The sequence below is a fragment of the Erythrolamprus reginae genome, chromosome Z (genome assembly GCF_031021105.1).
Source record: "Erythrolamprus reginae isolate rEryReg1 chromosome Z, rEryReg1.hap1, whole genome shotgun sequence".
Lineage (NCBI taxonomy): Eukaryota > Metazoa > Chordata > Lepidosauria > Squamata > Dipsadidae > Erythrolamprus > Erythrolamprus reginae.
In genome coordinates this window covers 26,455,324-26,475,895 of record NC_091963.1, presented here as the reverse complement: position 1 = coordinate 26,475,895, position 20,572 = coordinate 26,455,324, and the positions used below count along the sequence as shown (strand labels likewise).

The window sequence follows — 20,572 nt, the reverse complement described above, 5'->3', positions numbered from 1 at the left end:
CCTCCCCCTGGAACCAATTAGGTTCGTAAGACAAGGTATGACTGTATTGTGTTTCACTTACCTTTGCTAACGCTTTGGGAATGGGAGCGTGCACATGTGCTTTGCATGCTTGCATTACTTCTGCACATGCACAGAACACTTTTGATGACTCCGGGTGCATGGCAATAGCCCCCTGACACCGCCATTGGTTCACTCAATCCGGGGTAAACCAATAGCAACCCACCATTGCTGGAGAGACTTAGTTATTTGCAATTCTCTGTTTTGAAAATCCTCTTTATGAGGACTAATCTCAAGATTTATTGGCAATGTACCGTGACTTTCATGTTTAAAAAGAAGGTTTTAGTGCACAGGATGCTACATGTAAAAGTTGAAAACACTGAGAACAAGACTAAATAATGTGCTTTTGTGCTGTCCGAAATTGTACGTATAGTATTGGCTTCTGTTACATTCCGCAACTGGTGCTATATGTTCCCCTCTCATCTTGGCAACTTTAAACAATTTCAGTGCTGAACAAACTTGAGATTGTCAGGAGGGCATGCATGCTAATGAAGCCTAAAATAAGTAAAGCCCCAAAGAGTTATGTGGTTACCTGCAACATGCACTCTTATCTTTGGAAACCATTGCAGGTGTGTTTCAGCATGCCAGGCACTTAAACCTTCTACTGCCTGCACACTGCTTGTACATGCACAGAAGAGTCTTGTGACTCAAAAGGCCTTTTGACTCCATTTTAAGAAATGGAAATAAATATTTCCCGAGTCTACGGAGAGGGGTGGCATACAAATCTAATAAATAAAATAAAATAAAATAAATAAATAAATAAATAAATCTTTCATTTAAATGATGAGTTTGTGTACTTCTCCACAGAAATGTATGCTATATTTTCTTTGCACATTGCCAAAGCGTCCTGGCTAAGATCTCAATATTTGTCTTTTGGTTTGTTTGTTTAAGGTCACTTCTGGATAGAATGGAGAAAGGAACACTTGAAAAACAGGTATGTAAATGCAGAAGCAATCTCTTGTCTTATTTATTGGAACTGAAAAGCATGGCCCCACATTTCCAAAAGTATTACGGATGTGGCTTAGGAAAGCTTGAATTAAACAACAACAGCAGCAGCAGGAGCACAGCAGCAACAACAACCACCTAGCTAGATATCTATGTGGATAGATAATAATCCTCTCATTTTGGGGGTAATAATCCCTCGATTTTCACGGCTTCAAACTTCGCGAAATGCTATACCACGGTTTTTAAAAAAATATTAATTAAAAAATAACTCCACGGGTTTTTTTCTATACCACGGTTTTTCCCACCCGATGACGTCATACATCATCACCAAGAATCACTTCTCTGTCTCTTTCTTTCCTGTCATTCTCTCTCTTTCTCTCTTTCTCTCTCTCTCCCCCTCTTGCTCTCTCTCTTTTTCTCACTTTCCCTCTCTTGTTTTCTTTCTCTCACTCTTTCTCTCTCTCTTGCTATCTCTTGCTCTCCCCCCTCTCTCTCTCACACGCCGGCCCGTGCACCCACCAGCCTCCAGAGAATGCCTGTCCCGCCTCTCTTGCAGCAGAGGAGAAAGAGAGGTGGAGCGGGCAAACGGGTGAGCGGCGAGCGAACGGCGGGCGAGCGGCGGGCGAACGGCGGGCGAGCGGCGGGCGAATGGGCAAGCGGCGGGCGAGCGGCGAGTGAATGGTGGGCGAGCGGCGAGCGAACGGCGGGCGAATGGCGGGCGGGTGGCGGGCGAACGGCGGGCGGGCGGGTGCCTACGGGGAACGGTGGCCGCCAGCGAAGCTGCAGGAGGACCCGTGTCCGAAGAAAGCCGGTGAGAGGGGTAGTTTTTGGCTGCCCATAGCCAAAAATGGTGTTTTTACTTCCGCACCGCTACTTCGCGGAAAATCGACTTTCGCGGGAGGTCTTGGAACGTAACCCCCGCGAAAATCGAGGGATCACTGTATATAAAACTCAGTGAGGCTTACTTCTGAGTACATAGAGTTCAGGATTGGGTTGCAGTGTTTAACATAGGTTGGCTCTTGATAACTAATTACTAGAACCATCTCTGATACTCTTTGAAAATGTAACTGTTCCTTTTTTAAAATCACTCCTGTTTTAAAATGATCTATACCATCATTCCATTTTGACAGTACTATGGATAATGATGGCAGCTTCCTAGCTGTACCTCCTGAATTTGCCAGTTTTTCCCATTTCTCACCATTTGTTCGGACCCTGTAAGCCAATCAGCCATCTTCAGGAGCATGAGGCACTCTTATTTTCTACTCACAGATAAGACATCCAGAACCATTCTAGTTTCTCTCTGTAGAATGAGAAGAAGATTGTTGTAATAGCCTATGGTTTTGTGCCCAGCCTGCCCTAATGCTGTGATTTCTGCCATAAATTTCTGACAGTTTCCCAATATCCAAACATATACTGCAATATTTAGAAAAAAAACAATATTTTGAATCATTTTGATAGATGATAGATCACTTAAACCAGAGTTTTATCAACCAAATGAATTTATAAAACCCCAACACCATTTCCAAAGTTTAGGAATGCTAGGGCTTCGGGAATACTTTTAACTACAGCTACTGATTACTACGTTTACTGACTACTAACATTTATCGGCAGAACTACAAAATATGTTCAACGCTTCTCTACCATAAGAGATAAAACTAATGTTTGTCTAATTGGACACCTAACTAGGAGTTAACAGTTGCTCTGGTTTGCTAGCTACATGTTCTGTCTGCTAGATCATCCATTCCAGGAATTAGAATTTGAGTTATACAAATAATAAGATAATGTTATATGAAAATTGAAATCTCAGATTGAAATTTTATGCTCATTTTTAATATCCTTTCCTCATTCTCAGACTTCAGCAGAATCATTTGGAAACCAAAAGTTTCAGGATACGTGTCAAGTTATAAATGAAGTAAAGGATGATATGATTAATAAATTACAAGATCAAGAGTCCGCAGAAGAGCCCAGAGAAGAGTCTGCAGAAAAGGAAAACATATTCGCTTGGGCTTGCACAAGGTATTTTTTCTTTTCTTTTCTCTTTCTTTTCCTTTCCTTCCCTTCTCTTTCTTTTTTTCCCTTTGGCACATATTTCAAGAAAAAAACTGGAACACTATGATCATGGTGATCATGATGCATTCAGTCATGTCCAATTCTTCTTGATTCGATGGGCTGAAGCAGAATTACAGAGGGAATAGTCTCATTGTGTGAGTTAGAGCAGGGGTCCCCAACCACCGGGCCGCGGACCAGTACCGGGCCGCGGGGCATGTTGCACCGGTCCGTGGAGTCAGCAGCTGCCGGCCCTCATGCCACCACCCCCTCCCTCCAGTGCTTCGCCTCCCGCCGGGCAAGAGGCCTCGGGAGGCAGGTTCTGCCGGCCACAGGACGATGGACGGGACAGAGGGGCGGGAAGGACTGAGAGGCTCAAGCCTCTTTTGGCTTCTGCCGCGGGGCTCTTTTGCGTTTTTGGCTGGGGGGAGGCAGGAGGGCTAGCCTGACCCCCTCTCTCCAGCGCTTAGCTCCCGCTGGGCAAGAGGGCTTGGGAGGCAGGTTCTGCCGGCCACAGGGCGATGGCGGGAAAGAGGGGCGGGGAGGACCAGCACCCCCATGCTTAATCCCGCCCCCAACCACACCCCCTTTCCGCCCCCACCGGGCCATAGAAAAATTGTCTTGCTGAAACTGGTCCCTGGTGGAAAAAACATTGGGGACCACTGAGTTAGAGGAGTTGATTTTTCCATTACACAATTCTTTGGGCATATTCTTTGGGAGAAACCAAGAGAAGGTCATTTTTAGACTCACCTTGGGCAATATAATGGCCAGGTGACCTTTGGGACAGAGGAATGACAAACCACTTCTGAAATCTTTCTATGTAAATAGCAGGGATAAGTCCAGGCAGATTTCAGAAATCGGCATTAATATGAAGACATTGAAAGATCGCTACATCAATAAATCTGCCTCAAATCTGCCTCAAATACAGCAATGGTACAGATCAAACTAAATAAACACAGAGGTTATAGGTGAACAAATGTGGCTTTAACTAGTAAAAGCTTTCAGGCTCAGCATCTGTCTTAAAGAGAAATGAGAGAGAGACAGACAGACAAAGAAGGGGGGGAAAGAGATAAGGGAGAGAAAGAGATGAGAGAGAGAGGGGGGGAAAGGCAGAGAGAGAAAGATGAGAGAGACAAACAAAGAGAGGGAGAGAGAGAGAGATGAAGGGGGGAGAGAGACATACAGAGAGGTGGAGCGAGGGGAGAAGAGAATGCCTGAAGAACCCCATCCTGACACTGGGAGTCCAAACGCTTCAACAAGCGGTGCGCTAGATTCATATTAGTGATCATATTAGTGATCTGCTGGATTTAAAATTATTGTGGTTCATGAGGTGTGAAAGGTTGGTGACTCCTGCTCTAAGATGCAGGTAACAACTGGGTTTTGCAGAAAAGCCATATCATGATGCTCAAGAGCAAATAAATGATTTATTCTCTTTAGACAAAATGTGAAATGCTGGGTTTACATAAGGAAACCAAAGAGTACATCTTTGATCTTTACAAACCCATTCCAACTTGGATTAACTTCTGTTTCTCTTTGTCTTCTAGGGACCTAATGCCACCAGCAGCAGCAGTTGAAGCTCCTACTCCTGCTCCTGCTCCTACTCCGGCTTTTACTCCTTCTCCTGCTCCTACTCCGGCTTTTACTCCTTCTCCTGTTCCTGCTCCTTCTTGTGTTTCTTCTCCTGTTCCTGCCCCTTCCCCTGCTCCTTCTTCAGCTCCAAAGCCTGTTAAAAAAGCCAGTTCAAAGAAACTGTGAGTATCTCTAGCATTATATGTATGGGATATTATTTATTTACTTAAAGATATATCCACTAATTAATTGAATTTATGAAAAAGGTGTGGTAACGCGGAGGCTAAAAAGCTGTATTGCAGGCTAGATCACAGCTCATTGCCAAAAAATTCGAGACTGGCTGACTTGACTTCCTGTCCTACCGATGTCGGTAAAAAGACAATTCCTATTGTTGGGGGCAATATACTGACTTTATAAAGTCAGTATATTGCCCCTAACAATAGGAATTCTCTGCCTAGAGAAAACTGTAAAACATTATAAAGCGGTATATAGTGCTATTGATTTTATAAATCTTGTTTCTATAAAATGGTTGTGCTTCATAATTGCTATACTAAGAGTGGGTTCTCAAAATTCCTAGCCCTGATCCATAGGCAAACAAATTTGATGAAGTGATATTTTATTTAATTTGTCAAGAAGAAAAGAATTATCCAATAAATTGAAGCTCATTGCTAGCCATGTTACAGAAATTTATCTACAGAGAATTTCTCAATCACAGAGCCTTTAAGACATGCGGATATCAACAACAAGAATTTCCTAGCCATGCTTAATATTAACATCTTAAAGTATCTGAGATTCAGGAAAACCAGTCTAAAACTTCCTTCTGTTTTAAGTTGAAAACAAATGAGCCATCTCCATTCCCATTCTTGAAGGTAGACAAGCTTAGCCATAGAATATTTCCTTTTTTAGCTCTCTTCTGTTAAAATGTTTCTCTGTTCTTTGTCAGGTCTGAAAAAGAGACACCTACTAATGAAACCATTCCAAAGATTGAGTGACTTGTAGAGTCTCTAACGATTGTTCTTTAACATAGGTTTTCTTCCAAGATTCCAAGGCTTCAGAAACAGAGGAAGTAACTGAATATACTGAATGTACTTCGAGTAAAATGTAAGTAGTTTCAGTGTGCAAGGCAGGAATACTTGTCTTTAAGAATTTTTGAAGCGGTTCAGAAAGCATTATATGATATTTATTGTGTAAAACATCTTATAACATCATCATCTTATTTTACTGTTCAACAGTAGAAAGGAAAAGTTCTAATAGGAAGTAGGAAAAAGAAGGAGTTCAGGGGATCATATTTTCTAATGCATGTTAAAATATATACCGTTAATGAGGTTTTTATTTCAGCTTGGCTTAACAGAATCTGGAAATGTAGATTTAGAAGTCCGTTGCTTCTTTCTGGCAAAGAAGCTATTATTTTGCAACAGGTTTGGCAAACCAATGGAACTTAGATTTCTATAACACCCTACAGTGCTTTACTGCACTCCCTGGGGTGTTTATATTGTTAGAATAACATCCCCAACAATATGGAGGCAATGTTGGGGCAATACTGACCTTGGAAGGATGGAAGGACGAGTCAACTTTGAGCTAATCAGGATATACAGCAGGGGTAGGTTCTGGTTTTCTTCACTGGCAGTTCATTCCTTGATTCAACATGTCACATGGGAACAGAGGCATATGTACAATGCTAAAAACCAGCTTCTGCGAATGCGCAGAAGCAAAAAACAGCTTCTGTACCTGCTTAGAAGCAAAAAACTGCTTCTGTACCTGCTTAGAAGAAAAAACAGCTTCTGTACCTGCTTAGAATAAAAAACTGCTTCTGTACCTGCTTAGAAGCAAAAAAACAGCTTCTGTACCTGCTTAGAAGCAAAAAATAGCTTCTGCTTGTGCATAAAAGCAATAAACGATGGCAGTGCCAAAGGAACTGCAGAGAGCGACAGTTCGAGTATGTGGCAGGGTTGGGTCTCTGCTGGTTCCAGCGACCCAGGTGACTAAGTTACTATTGGTTCCATAGAACCAGTCTGAACCGGGAGTAACCTATCTCTGACGTACGGTAACTGGTGGCTGTGGGCAGAGTTAACCTGCAATACTGCATCCTATTAACTAGCTGTACTACTCAGGAGAGAAAATACTGCACGGTACAAAATGTTCACTTCTGTCGCGATGCTAATTGGTGGGGAAGGTAAGCAGAACTCACCCCTGCCCTTACACTATCACTATCATAGATAGAAAGTGATGCAGCCAAACTCAAAGTAGCTGTTGTGGGAAGATTCTATGGGTGGCTATTGAGCCCTCTTCTCTTAGAGAGGTAGGCTACCAGAGTATTGTTGAAGTTGCTTCTCATCCTGTGTTCTGTGTTGTAATCCTCCTAGAAAAGCTCCTAGGATGGTTAATCTTCTCAGGATCTATATTGTTATCTTAATAACCATTTAAACTGAATTCACTTGAGAAACTAGGTCAAAATGTGGTTGGCTAGTTTATGGCTCCGTGTGCCCACCCAGGAAACTGGGTTAATTCAGTAAATGAGTTCACTTCCCATGAGGTAGTGTATTGCACCAACAAAGCTCTTAGCAAGATAGGCACCAATAGGAAAACTGGTAGGAAAAGCCAACAGTGAAACATTGCTGATTCTCTGCTTCATACAAGCAATATGTCCATTCTGCTTTCTAATATATGTTGTTTTATAAATGCATGGTAATACCACCTTCTATTCCTTTTGTATCTACAGAAATTCAGAAGAGGAAGAGGCTGATTAATTATAACCATACTTTGTATACAGATATAAGTTGTTTTATGTTATATAATAAATATGTTATATGTTAAAATGTTGTTTGGCTTGTACCTTTTTTATTATTATTGTTATGCTGAAGCTTAAAAATGTTTCAAAAAATTCCATCTGGAACAACTGCAATTGGATTGGTGTAAGGTTCTTATTAATCGTGGTCCTAGTGGCTACCAATAATAGATTAGATTCCTAACAGACAGAAAGCAGCAGGTGTAGCTAGGAAAAATTACATCAGATACATGTACAATCAGCACAAGGGCCCTCCAAGGCTGCGTACGCTCATAACTTCTCTCTATACACTAATGACTGCACCTCAAAAGACCCATCTGTTAAACTATTGAAGTTTCCAGACTCTACAACAGAGATCAAACTCATTCAAGACAATATAGATGGGAGGTTGAACAACTATCCCTGTTGTTGTGTGATCGGAACAATCTAGAACTGAACACACTCAAAACCATAGAAATGGTTGTAGACTTTAGGAGAAACCCTTCCATCCTTCCACCTCACACAATACTAGACAACACAGTATCAACACTAGAGAACTTCAAATTTCCAGGTTCTATCATATCTCAGGACCTAAAATGGTCACCTAACATCAAAAACATCATCAAAAAACCGCAACAAAGAATGTTCTTTCTGCGCCAACTCAGGACTGGAAAGGGGCAAACAAGTAAGTGCCTGCTCGACGCTACCTGCCGCCATTTGCCCCCCCACCGCCCACTTGCCGCGCTCACCTCTCGCTCTTGGGGCAAATGGCGGCACCATGGGCAGTAGGGGGAGCCAGTGCGAGAGACCCGCAAAGGGCAAACGTCAGAAGGCAGACGTAGTTGGCGCGTGCATGCCTGGCATTGCCACCAGTGCTAGCCTATGTACTACATGGCCCCCTCCGGAACCGCATTCCCCACCGTTGAGGCTGGGGCCCAAAACTGGACAAATGGGAAGGTAGCTAACCACCAAATTTCAAGATCACAACTGAGCAGTCAGACGAAGACACCCAAACTCGTTGGTAGCCTCACATTGCAATGAAGAAGACACAAATTTTATTTCGCAGCTAAGATTGTGGCTATGCCCGTGCAAAGACAGGCAGAAAAATTATTGAAACTTGTGAAATGGGCTCCTTCTCAATTAACAGGAATGCTGCATTACAGCAGCTTACCAAGTACTTGGGAACAGAGGGCTTGTCAGCACAAGGAAACAACAGCCAATTGCCAGCCATCAACACACCAATTAGCCAATACGAAGACATTACATAAACACGATGTTCTCTGAAGATAGTCCCCAGCATCTTGGCAACCACTTCAGCTTCAACCACAACACAAGAGCACACAACAGATTTAAACTTAATATTAACCGCTCCAAACTTGTCGGTAAAAAATATGACGTCAGTAACTGAGTTGTCGAAGCATGGAACTCATTACTGGACTAAATAGTGTCATCCCCAAACCCCCAACACTTTACCTTTAGATTATCTACTGCTTTCCTATATCTCATATACCTTTCTTCTATTCCTATATCTCTCCTATTCTTTCATTGATATATCTTCTTTTCTATCCTTTCTTAGATATATTTTACTATGAGTATCTCCTCTATAACCTTCATCGTGTATTTTTACTATGTGTATATATATATATATATATATGCAGGTTCAAGTCCCAGTGGGTATGGCTAGCTGATGAGGCCAAAATAAGGCCGAAATAGATCTATCCTAATTTTCAAATTCAGCAAAAAAAATGTGACATATATGTATGTATGTATGTATGTATGTATGTATGTATGTTTTCGTAGATTTTCACGGGTACAGGTATGACGGTCTTGGTATATTCGGGTTTCTTCCCGTGTAGGATTTGGAAATTTCTGGCGACGTTTCGATGAGGTCTACAACCATTAACTAATCAGCATACCTCAGCTACATCAACGACCCCAATTGTTACCCCACTGACTCACCAGGAAGTTTCTACACAGCAGGCAATTGCTGAGCCATCAAACCACACCCAGCCACCAGTATTTATAGAAGGAAGGCAGCTCAGGTCTCGCAGTGTTCGCCTGAGAACAAGGACAGAAACACCAGCCTGAAGATGATGAGTGGGACCTCATCGAAACGTCGCCAGAAATTTCCAAATCCTACACGGGAAGAAACCCGAATATACCAAGACCGTCATACCTGTACCCGTGAAAATCTACAAAAACACACACACACACACATATATATATATAAGATAAGGATGCCCACTGATCAAATTGGTTCCATGATGTCATGGTGACATCACCAGCAGTTTGCTACCAGTTCGGGCGAACCAGTCCAAACCGGAAGGAAGCCACCTCGGATTTAAACACTGATTCTGAAAGATCTACAGAGTTGGGCCAGAGTTGAACCTAGGTAGTCTAGGCCTTCCTAGGTTCAAATACTTTTGAATTCTGAAAATGCAGCAGTATAGAACTTATGGCAATGGCACTAAATATTGCTAAACATCTATTTCCAGCAGATCCAGACATCATGGGCAATGACGGATGCTAAGAATAGTAGTTTAACAATATTAGAGGATCACAGGTTATCTACCCCTTCAACCCAAGCATACTAACTTTGATATTCCATTGAATTGAATGAAGTTTTTGACTATTTAGCAGAGGGGTTAAGATTGGTGGATATTATCTGACATACAGCTAAGCATCAATTATTCTACATGAATAAGTAGAAAATAAGATGGCACCATTCCTATTCCTTTCACGTGGAAAGGAGGAATCCCATGAAAGACATCATGTCCTGGTATGTCTGAAGACACAGGAGACGATAACATATTCAAAATATACACATGTTCTTATCTTTTTGTGGCCTTGAGTGATTTAAAAAACTTTTGATAAAATGTAAATAGAACAAAAGCTAATGCCATTAGTAATAATGCCAAACGAAGTATCCTGGAAAATACTTAATTGCTTTTAGTATATTTACTTTTATACATAAGCCAAAAGATGGCATTTGCGCTTTATTTCTAAGTATCTTTTACAAAATGGCACTTTATAAAAATTTAGTGTATTCCTTCTGTAATTAAAAAGCCTCAGTCATTTTTGTTTCTATGATATAAACTATAGTAGCTGTAAAATCCTGTAATTAATTTGTGCCAATGTTTCATACTTGAGAAATTTTCATTATAAATTTCATTACTGATTCACTTATCTGTAATTTGTTCCATATAACCTAAAGAACAAATTTGGAATCTCGTGTCTTCATTTAAATGCCTAAGATAAAAAAAAGAAGTGTGTTTCCTGATAATGGTACAAAATATTTTTCTAAAAGAGATTGCAATATGAAGACTGTGAATAAAAGTTGTGGTTAGTGGAGCAAGATAATTTATATTAAATTTTTAAAAATGTCTAATAAAGTTGTCACAGTACCAGATAAGATGCTGCCAAAAGTGGGGAAGGGAGGCTTAGTCTTGGAAGCAGAGAAATCAGTGTTCATTTTCTGGCAGACCTGATTTGGGCACTGGGTCACCCATGTTTCTTCCTTTCCTGGTGGAATTCAAAATGTGACTAAAATAGTAGGATTAAAGGATAATTTAGAAGGCCTTTCACTTTCTGAATTGCAAAACAAAATCTAAATAGAATAGAATAGAATTTTTTATTGGCCAAATGTGATTGGACACACAAGGAATTTGTCTTGGTGCATATGCTCTCAGTCTACATAAAAGAAAAGATACATTTATCAAGAATCATAAGGTACACTTAATACCGGGTACAGTACAAAAAAGCAATCAAATCATATTAGGAACCAGTCAGTATAAATCACAAGGATGCAAGCAACAAAGTTACGATCATATAGTCATTAGTGGGAGGATATGGGTGATGGGAACAATGAGACTAATAGTAGTGCAGAATTAGTAAATAGTTCGACAGTGTTGAGGGAAATATTTGTTTAGCAGAGTGATGTCGTTTGGGGAAAAAACTGCGCCTGTGTCTAATTGTTCTGGGGTGCAGTGCTCTATAGTGTCATTTTGAGGGTAGAAGTTCATGTCCAGAATGTCAGGGACCTATAAATATTTTCATAGTCCTCTTTTTGACTCGTGCAGTATGCAGGTCCTCAATGGAAACCAGATTGGTAGTAATAGTTTTTTTTACAGTTCTAATATTTGACTTAATTTACAATTATACAATTACCAAATTAAATATACAACATTGTAATTCTTTATGTACTTAACAATTTCCCCTTCCATCACAGGAAGAGTTCTGGACCAATGCTGAAAGGATTGCATCTGAGCCTTTGGAGGAACAAGTAACGATCTCTTGATTTGTGCAATAACATTGTGGCTTAGTTGTAATTTCTTTTCCTGCAATACAATTTTGTCAGGCCCCAGCACTTACTAGCTGTTATAACCATATCTATTGTATTCTTATCTGTAATTTAATTTTCACAAAATTAATTTTTACAAAATTAAATTGGAAAATAAAAACTACTTTGCTGGCATAAATAATCTAACTGCAGCACGTGACAACTTTTGTCAAAATCAACAATAAAACATACAAATGAAATATATTCTATAATTCTTATTAATTTTCTGCTTTCATTCTTTGAATAATATTACAGTGAAAATTGAAATTGTTTATCATTTAGTCAACTTTAAAAAGATATCATAGCCAAATAATCCCTTTTAAATAACAAACTAAATTATGTGACAAACCTGAGTGTTTAATTAAGAAAAGTCTGTTCTTCATCAAATTAGATTATACTTGTATAAATATCTTTTCCAAATAAACCCAAATATAAAATTCACTTATGAAGTTCCAAATTTGGAAGGTGAAATAGTTCCCTAAAGTTTATTTCATAAAGAGGAACAGAACATGTGCTGTTGAACAATCTATATTTTCTTCTTACAGAACAATTATTTATTTATTTATTTATTTATTTATTTATTTATTTATTTATTTATTTATTCATTCATTCATTCATTCATTCATTCATTCATTCAATTTTTATGCCGCCCTTCTCCTTAGACTCAGGGCGGCTTACAACATGTTAGCAATAGCACTTTTTAACAGAGCCAGCCTATTGCCCCCACAATCCGGGTCCTCATTTTACCCACCTTGGAAGTATGGAAGGCTGAGTCAACCTTGAGCTGGTGATGAGATTTGAACCGCTGACCTTCACATCTACAGTCAGCTTCAGTGGCCTGCAGTACAGCACTCTACCTGCTGCGCCACCCCGGCTCCTTTATTATGATATAATGGTGAGAAAATGTGACCTGGGCCAGAAACTGGGCCTATGTGTATCAACCTAACAAAGACGGATGACATTTGAGAAAATCCTCCAATGCAGGTCTTCTTCAGGTCAGCCTCCAGTTTCCTTCTTGGAATTTGATAAATCTCACCTTTAGCCTTAGGTTGGAAGAAAAACAGAAGATAAGAAAGTTGTTGTATGTAGTTTTTAAAATCAGTTGGATCTGGCAATTATCCTTATACTACTATGATGTGATATATTTTACATACGTACATACATACATATATACATACATGATTATATGTGATGTGATAATACACACTTTCACACACACACACACACACACACACACACAGAGTGAGAGAGAGAGAGAGAGAGAGAGATTATAAGGGTTGTTTTTGTAGAATATCAAGCACATTCCAACTGGCACACAGTCTAGCATTTAGGCTGATAATTGGTTCACAACATAAAGGAGCTGACAATACCTCAAAAATATCTCAAAATATTACCCTGATTACCATTTGCTTTTGGGGAAATCAGAAATTTTACTTTTCAAATACCAAGTTAACATATGAGCCTATCAGACACTAGATCATCTTTCAGGTACCCTAATTTCAGAGGCCATCAGTTTTTGTAGTAGAGGTCAAATGTTTCCGCAAGGATTTGTGATTGTCCTCTATATGAAATTCAGGAAAGAAATGGAGACATTTCTCTTCAGCCAAGCATTTTGAATGGGATTGGTGATGATTTAAACTGCTATTTGTAACTTTCCCTGTCTGTATGCATGAGTGTGTTTCCATAATGGAGGATTCTAAAGAGTTGATTAAAGGTGATAACAATAATAATAACAACAACAACAAAACAACAACAACAACAATAATAATAATAACAATAGTAGTAGTAGTAGTAGTAGTAGTAGCGGTCTTCGTTGTCGTCATCAACATCAGACAAGGAATCTTCCAGGGAGACTCATTTTCATTGCATTGCTTGCCAATTAGTTTCCAGTCACAATTCAAAGTGTTGGGAATGACCTATAAAGCCCTACATGGCACCGGACTAGAATACCTTCAGAACCGTCTTCTGCCACATGAATCCCAGTGACCAATAAAGTCCCACAGAGTTGGCCTTCTCCGGGTCCCGACTAAACAATGTCATCTGGCAGGCCCCAGGGCAAGAGCCTTCTCTGTGGTGACCCCGGCCCTCTGGAATCAACTCCCCCCAGAGATCAGAACCGGCCCACCCTCCTTGCCTTTCGTAAGCCACTAAAGACCCACCTATGTCGTCAGGCATAGGGAAACTGAGATACCCCTGGGCTTATATTGTTTATGTATGGTATGATTGTGTTGCATGGTTTTAATAATGGATTTTTAGATGTCTTTTAAATATATTGGATTTGTCACATTGTTGTTATTGTTGTGAGCCGCTCCGAGTCTCCGGAGATGGGTGGCATACAAATCTAATATATTATTATTATTATTATTATTATTATTATTATTATTATTATTATTATTATTATTTCAACACTACTGTTCAACATTGCATTAATTCCATTGACAATAATCCTATGAAACACAAAACTGGGATAACAAATCTCAAGCCAACATGGCAAGATAAACCACTTATGGTACTCTATATAGATGACTTAAAAATGTATGCCAAAAGCCCTGCTGAATTTAAATCAATACTCAACACAGTTCAACTCTTTAGCAGTGACATCAAATTGAACTTTGGACTTGAAAAATGTGCTATATTATCCATGCAGTGAGGAAAAATGAAAAAAATGGAAAGAATAGAACTGGGAAATGAAAGCATAATGAAAGCATTAGCAAAGGATGACGGTTACAAATACCTATGCATATTGGAAGCAGATAACATTTTAAATGGAAAAGTCAAAGAGTCAACACAAAAGGAATACATCAGGAGGATCCGCAAAATATTAAAATCAAAGCTGAATGCTGTAAACATAATTAAAGCCATTAATACATGGGCAATGCCAGTAATACGCTACTCAGCTGGAATCATCAACTGGACTGTGGCTGAACTGGAAAACCTGGGCTAAAAAACACGGAAACTCTTGAGTATGTACACCAACAGGTTGTACCTGTCAAGAAGAATAGGAAGCAGAGGGCTATTGCAAATCCATCAAATTGTAGACGAAGAAAAACAAAGTTTGAATGATTATGTGAACCAAAGTACAGAAAAATTGCTCCAGGCTGTGAAAACAGAGGACATTTTAAAAACAACAGAAACAAAGCAGAATATAAGGAAAACCAGCTGGATGACAGATTAAATACATTTAAAACCAAAGCTTTGCATGGACAACACTTGAAAAACGTTGAAGGAAAATGTGATGACAATCTTACATGGGCATGGCTTAAAATGGGAACCATCAAGAAAGAAACAGAAAGTTTAATACTCGCTGCTCAAGAACAAGCACTACAAACTAATGCCGTGAAAGCACAGACACAAAAATCCACTGACAATCCAAACTGCCAACTTTGCAACGAGAAAGTTGAAACTGTTTTACATTTAATAAGTGAGTGCAGCAACTTTCCTTTCCTCTTTTTTTTTAAATATACATTTCTCAACTGCCAAGCTCCCATATCAGTTCTGGGCATTTTATAGTCCCTGAACCATATCTAGATCTTTGGTTGCCCCTGTCTTAATCTGAGGTCAATTGGAAATTAAAAATCAAATATAAATAAGTGTAAAAAATAAAAACACATTGCTTTATTTTAAAGACAACTGCTATTTTTCCCCAATTTATATATGTGCATGTATACATTCCTGCATGCCTTCACAGCCCTCTTGGTTTGGTCCTTCACAATAGTCCCAATTTCTCATGAGGTTCTTGGGAATTGTTCACTCCAGCTTATATGTTATGTTAAAGATGGTGAAAAAAAATCTAAAGTGAATTATCCTGGTCTGATTTTTTTTTTAATCTCAAAACTCTTAATAGGGATATGTAGACTTTCTAGATTCCACTGTGTTGCTAATAGAGAAGCTTTCATAGCTGAAGCAGGTAAAAGTAGCTGTGATTAAGTAGACCTAAATTAAGGCATTACTTTTTATGCGACTGCCTTTGGAGACACCAGGCACCACCACCATTACTCCCCCCCCCCCCCCCAAAATGTCCAAACCATTTCTTAATATTGTTGTCTGCATCATAATCTGCTTCTTAGTTGCAGGTCTGAGCAGCTGTAATAGAATTAATTATACTTCATTTTGCTGTCTTTAACAGTATTGACCAAATTTAAGAACAAATGAGAAGTGCTTATCAAGCTTGAAGAAAATAATCCATCAGTGGCACAATTTAAATTCTCTACAGTTCTCTTATTAATCAAACTAACACTTACTATCCTATCTCCACTTCCCATTAACAGTCATTATATCATCAACAACATATCATCTCCACGCCTTGTGACAGAGGTGAGTCTTCAGCATTTTACGGAAGGCGAGGAGGGTGGGGGCTGTTCGAATCTCTGGAGGGAGTTGATTCCAAAGGGCCGGGGCCGCCACATTTAGTCTACAGAACCCGGGGAAGGCCAACTCTGTGGGACCTAATCGGCCGCTGGGATTCATGAGGCAGAAGGCGGTCCCGTAGGGATTCTGGTCCGATGCCATGTAGGGCATGTTTCTTTTGGGACAGCTGAGTAATGATCTTGTACTAAGGGGTATCGATATTTCACCCTTATCGTGGTCAGATCATTTCTTGCTGATGATGGACTTTAAGACACCAATCCTTCACCACAGGAAAGTGGAGATGATTAAGTGGTTCTGTACCAGATGCCTAATGGATCCAGAAGGGTTGCAGAGGGAGCTTGGAGAAATACCTGACTCTCTTGCCCACAATCTGGCTGAGAGTGGCTGCCTAAAACAAGGCATCATCGGAAGCTGGGGACCAGATTGTGCTTTGCGATGGATCTAGGAGAGCTTGGTTTACTGAGGAGCTCCGGGAGATGAAGTACCAGAAGAGACATCTGGAACAGTGCTGCAAGACCAGTAAATCTGAATCTGACCAGACACCGTTAAGAGCCTTTCTTAGGACTTATCTAGTGGCGATATGGGCAGCACAATGTTTGTATTTTTCGGCATTTATTACGTCTTCAGAATTGCACCCAGCTGTCCTGTTTAGTCACCCACTCCCTATGTGGAGAGAAACGATGAGCCCTTATAGGGTAGAACTGAGGAATTTCTTCAGTTTCTTGTGGACAAAGTCGTTCAGATTTGGATGAATCTCGACTTGAATTGGACAGTTTCGACTGAGATGACAGGGGCGAGCCTTAGTCCTATTGTATGGAATGAGTTTGATCCTGTGACACCTAAGGAAGTAGACAAGGCCATAGGAGTGATGAGCTCCTCCACGTACTTACTGGACCCATGCCCCTCCTGTCTGGTTTCGGCCAGTAGGGAAGTGACACAAGGTTCGAGCTGTAGATCAACACCTCCTTGAGGGAGGGCGCCTTCCCGAAACCGCTTAAGGAAGCAATTGTGAGGCCCCACCTCAACAAACCTTCCCTATATCCAGCTGACTTGAAAAACTATTGTCCTGTTTCCAATCTACCCTTTATAGGAAAGGTTGTTGAGAAAGTGGTGGCTCTCCAGTTCCTATGGTCATTGAATGAAACTGATTATTTAGCCTCTTATCAGTCTGGCTTCACTCAGTCGCTACTCACAGTCACTCATGCCATTATCACCTCATGACTCAATTACTGTAATGGGCTCTACTTGGGGCTACCCTTGAAAAGCATTCTGAGACTACAATTGCTCCAGAATGTAGCCACTCGAGCTGTTGTGGGTTGCACACCCACATTACAGCAACACTCTGCAAGCTGTACTGGCTCCCAATCAATCTCCGGTAGCAATTTGAGGTGTTGGTTATAGAAACATAGAAACATAGAAGACTAATGGCAGAAAAAGACCTCATGATCCATCTAGTCTGCCCTTATACCTTTCCTGTATTTTTATCTTAGGATGGATATATGTTTATCCCAGGCATGTTTAAATTCAGTTACTGTGGATTTACCAACCACGTCTGCTGGAAGTTTGTTCCAAGGATCTACTACTCTTTCAGTAAAATAATATTTTCTCATATTGCTTTTGATCTTTCCCCCAACTAACTTCAGATTGTGTCCCCTTGTTCTTGTGTTCACTTTCCTATTAAAAACACTTCCCTCCTGAACCTTATTTAACCCTTTAACATATTTAAATGTTTCGATCATGTCCCTCCTTTTCCTTCTGTCCTCCAGACTATACAGATTGAGTTCATTAAGTCTTTCCTGATACGTTTTATGCTTAAGACCTTCCACCATTCTTGTAGCCCGTCTTTGGACCCGTTCAATTTTGTCAATATCTTTTTGTAGGTGAGGTCTCCAGAGCTGAACACAGTATTCCAAATGTGGTCTCACCAGTGGTCTATATAGCAGGATCACAATCTGCCTCTTCCTGCTTGTTATACCTCTAGCTATGCAGCCAAGCATCCTACTTGCTTTTCCTACTGCCCGACCACACTGCTCACCCATTTTGAGACTGTCAGAAATCACTATCCCTAAATCCTTCTCTTCTGAAATTTTTGCTAACACAGAACTGTCAACACAATACTCAGATTGAGGATTCCTTTTCCCCAAGTGCATTATTTTACATTTGGAAACTTTAAACTGCAGTTTCCATTGCTTTGACCATTTAACTAGTAAAGCTAAATCATTTACCATATTACAGACGCCTCCAGGAATATCAACCCTATTGCACACTTTAGAGTCATCGGTGAATAGGCAAACCTTCCCTACCAAACCTTCCCCTATGTCATTCACAAACACATTAAAAAGAATAGGATCCAGAAGAGACCCTTGTGGCACACCGCTTGTAACCTGTCTCTGCTCATAATACTCGCCATTCACAATAACTCTCTGTTGTCTACTCTTAAGACAGCTGCAAATCCACTGAACTATCCAGGGATTAAGTGCAATCTTCACTAATTTATCTATCAGCTCTTTATGTGAACCGTATCAAAGGCTTTGCTGAAGTCCAGATAGGCAATATCCACGGCACCACCTTCATCCAACACCAAAGAAATCAATGAGATTAGTCTGACATGATTTGCCTTCAGTAAAGCCATGCTGATTTGGGTCCAATAAGTTATTGTTTTCTATGTGCTGATCACCTATAAATCCCTACATGGCTCAGGGCCAGACAATTTATGGGACTGCCTTCTACCGATAAGGGCCCACAGGGTTGGCCTTCTCTGGGTCCTGTTGGCTAGACAATGTTGGTTGGCAGGGCTGCGTGGGGGGGGGGCTTCTCTGTGAACCAGTTGCCCCCAGAAACCTGTACTGCCCCCATCCTACTGGCCTTCCGGAAAACCGTTAAAACCTGTCTGCCAGTAGGCCTGGGCCTGATCCGACCAAAGATATGAATTATTTTTAATTTTTGTATGGGTTTTTTTTAACTGGTTTCATATGTTGTATGCCACCCAGAGTTGGGAAGGAGTTGGGCGGCCTATAAATTAGATAGATAGATAGATAGATAGATAGATAGATAGATAGATAGATAGATAGATAGATAGATAGATAGATAGATAGATAGATAGATAGATAGATAGATGATGATAGATAGATAGATAGATAGATAGATAGATAGATAGATAGATAGATAGATAGATAGATAGATAGATAGATAGATAGATAGATAGATTAGATAGATAGATAGATAGAATGATCATTAAATGAGTAGTAACTAAGTGAGGACTTCCTATAATTATTACAATAGTAGAACTTGTAGTAATAGTCAGTACAGTACTAGAATGCACCAACAACTGTTGTCTCAACTATTTAACATCTGGAACAAAGACCTTTGAGAATATTTCCACAAATGTACTTTGGATCAATACACCACCCAAGATCAAGGATATTTACAAGGCCAGTTACTAGATAAAAAGTTATACATGATCCTCTTTATTAAATCACCACGCCACGCATGAATTTTTAGATATGCATGCAAGCGATTTAATCTTTGGCATCACAATTGCAATGCCTAGGGGAAGACTGGTTAAAATGCTGAGTCATGATCACAAACTAGTAGCCCGCAGGGGTAGGATTATTTTATACAATAGGTAGGTAATTAAATAGTCAAGGAGGCAAGATGGGCTTACACAATGTATGTCAAAACAATGACACCTTATCTTCTAAAATGTTTGCTTTTATTCTGTAATTCTGAATCTATCAACAGAAACACCCCGGACAGAAGAAAATAAAGCTAGACTGTTTGGGGTTTCTGTTTTTGGGCTGTCTTTCCAGTTAGCAGCAGCAAGCTAGACTCTTTCCCGTCTTCTCGAGCGGGCAAGAGCAGTGTCTGTAGGGCCTGTTCAATGTCCCCCTGCGCACCCGCGCTGCCATCCCCGGCTGGAAGTCGCCCCGTTGCGGTGCGCTGCTGCCTTAAGTGTAGACTGCACGCGCGTAAGCGGCGGCTGCTTTGCGCGCCTCCCCCCCCCCCCCCATTTCCCTCCCGGTTGTCCATACTCCGCCGTCGTTTCCTCCCCCTCTCAAGGACGAAGGCGGGCTGCCCACTCGGCCTCCGCTCGCCTGTGGCACCCGTCTCCCATACGACAGAGTCGACGAAGCGACGAAAGAAGCGCGTCTTTCCCTCTTTGGCTGGAAGCTGCCGCAGCAAGCTGAAGATTGGAGAGAGCCAAGAGAGAGCGGCGGGCGGGCAGCGGCGCGGGCGATGAAGTGAGGTGAGCAATAAAGAAAGAGCAACCAAAGCTGAGGTGCATTCATTAAGTAACATCACGCATAGCCATGAGGAAAACGGGGGAGAAGTGGAGCCTCTCGCGGGTTTACTTGCTCTCCGCGCCCCCCGCGATTGTTCCCCCCCCCCCAATGGCAGTCCCTTCTGAAAATAAGAGCAGGGAAATCCTAGGCAGGGGACGTGGTGGTGGTGGGGGCATAGCGAGCATAGAGACCTAGCTTGCT

The 20,572-nt window shown here is 40.8% G+C and overlaps 1 protein-coding gene across 2 annotated transcripts in view; it reads left to right on the top strand.

Annotated features, from left to right (window-relative positions):
• STEAP1 (STEAP family member 1) overlaps window positions 1–7,433 on the top strand; it is a 38,037-nt gene extending 30,604 nt beyond the window's left edge. For both annotated transcript variants that reach the window (XM_070726464.1, XM_070726463.1), the window contains exons 6-10: window positions 949–991; window positions 2,855–3,018; window positions 4,593–4,799; window positions 5,645–5,718; window positions 7,337–7,433. In XM_070726464.1, coding sequence (XP_070582565.1) covers window positions 949–991; window positions 2,855–3,018; window positions 4,593–4,799; window positions 5,645–5,687 — 457 coding nt within the window. In that variant the 3' untranslated portion in view covers window positions 5,688–5,718; window positions 7,337–7,433. The remainder of the gene's footprint in view (window positions 1–948; window positions 992–2,854; window positions 3,019–4,592; window positions 4,800–5,644; window positions 5,719–7,336) is intronic.
• Window positions 7,434–20,572: the final 13,139 nt, after the last annotated feature.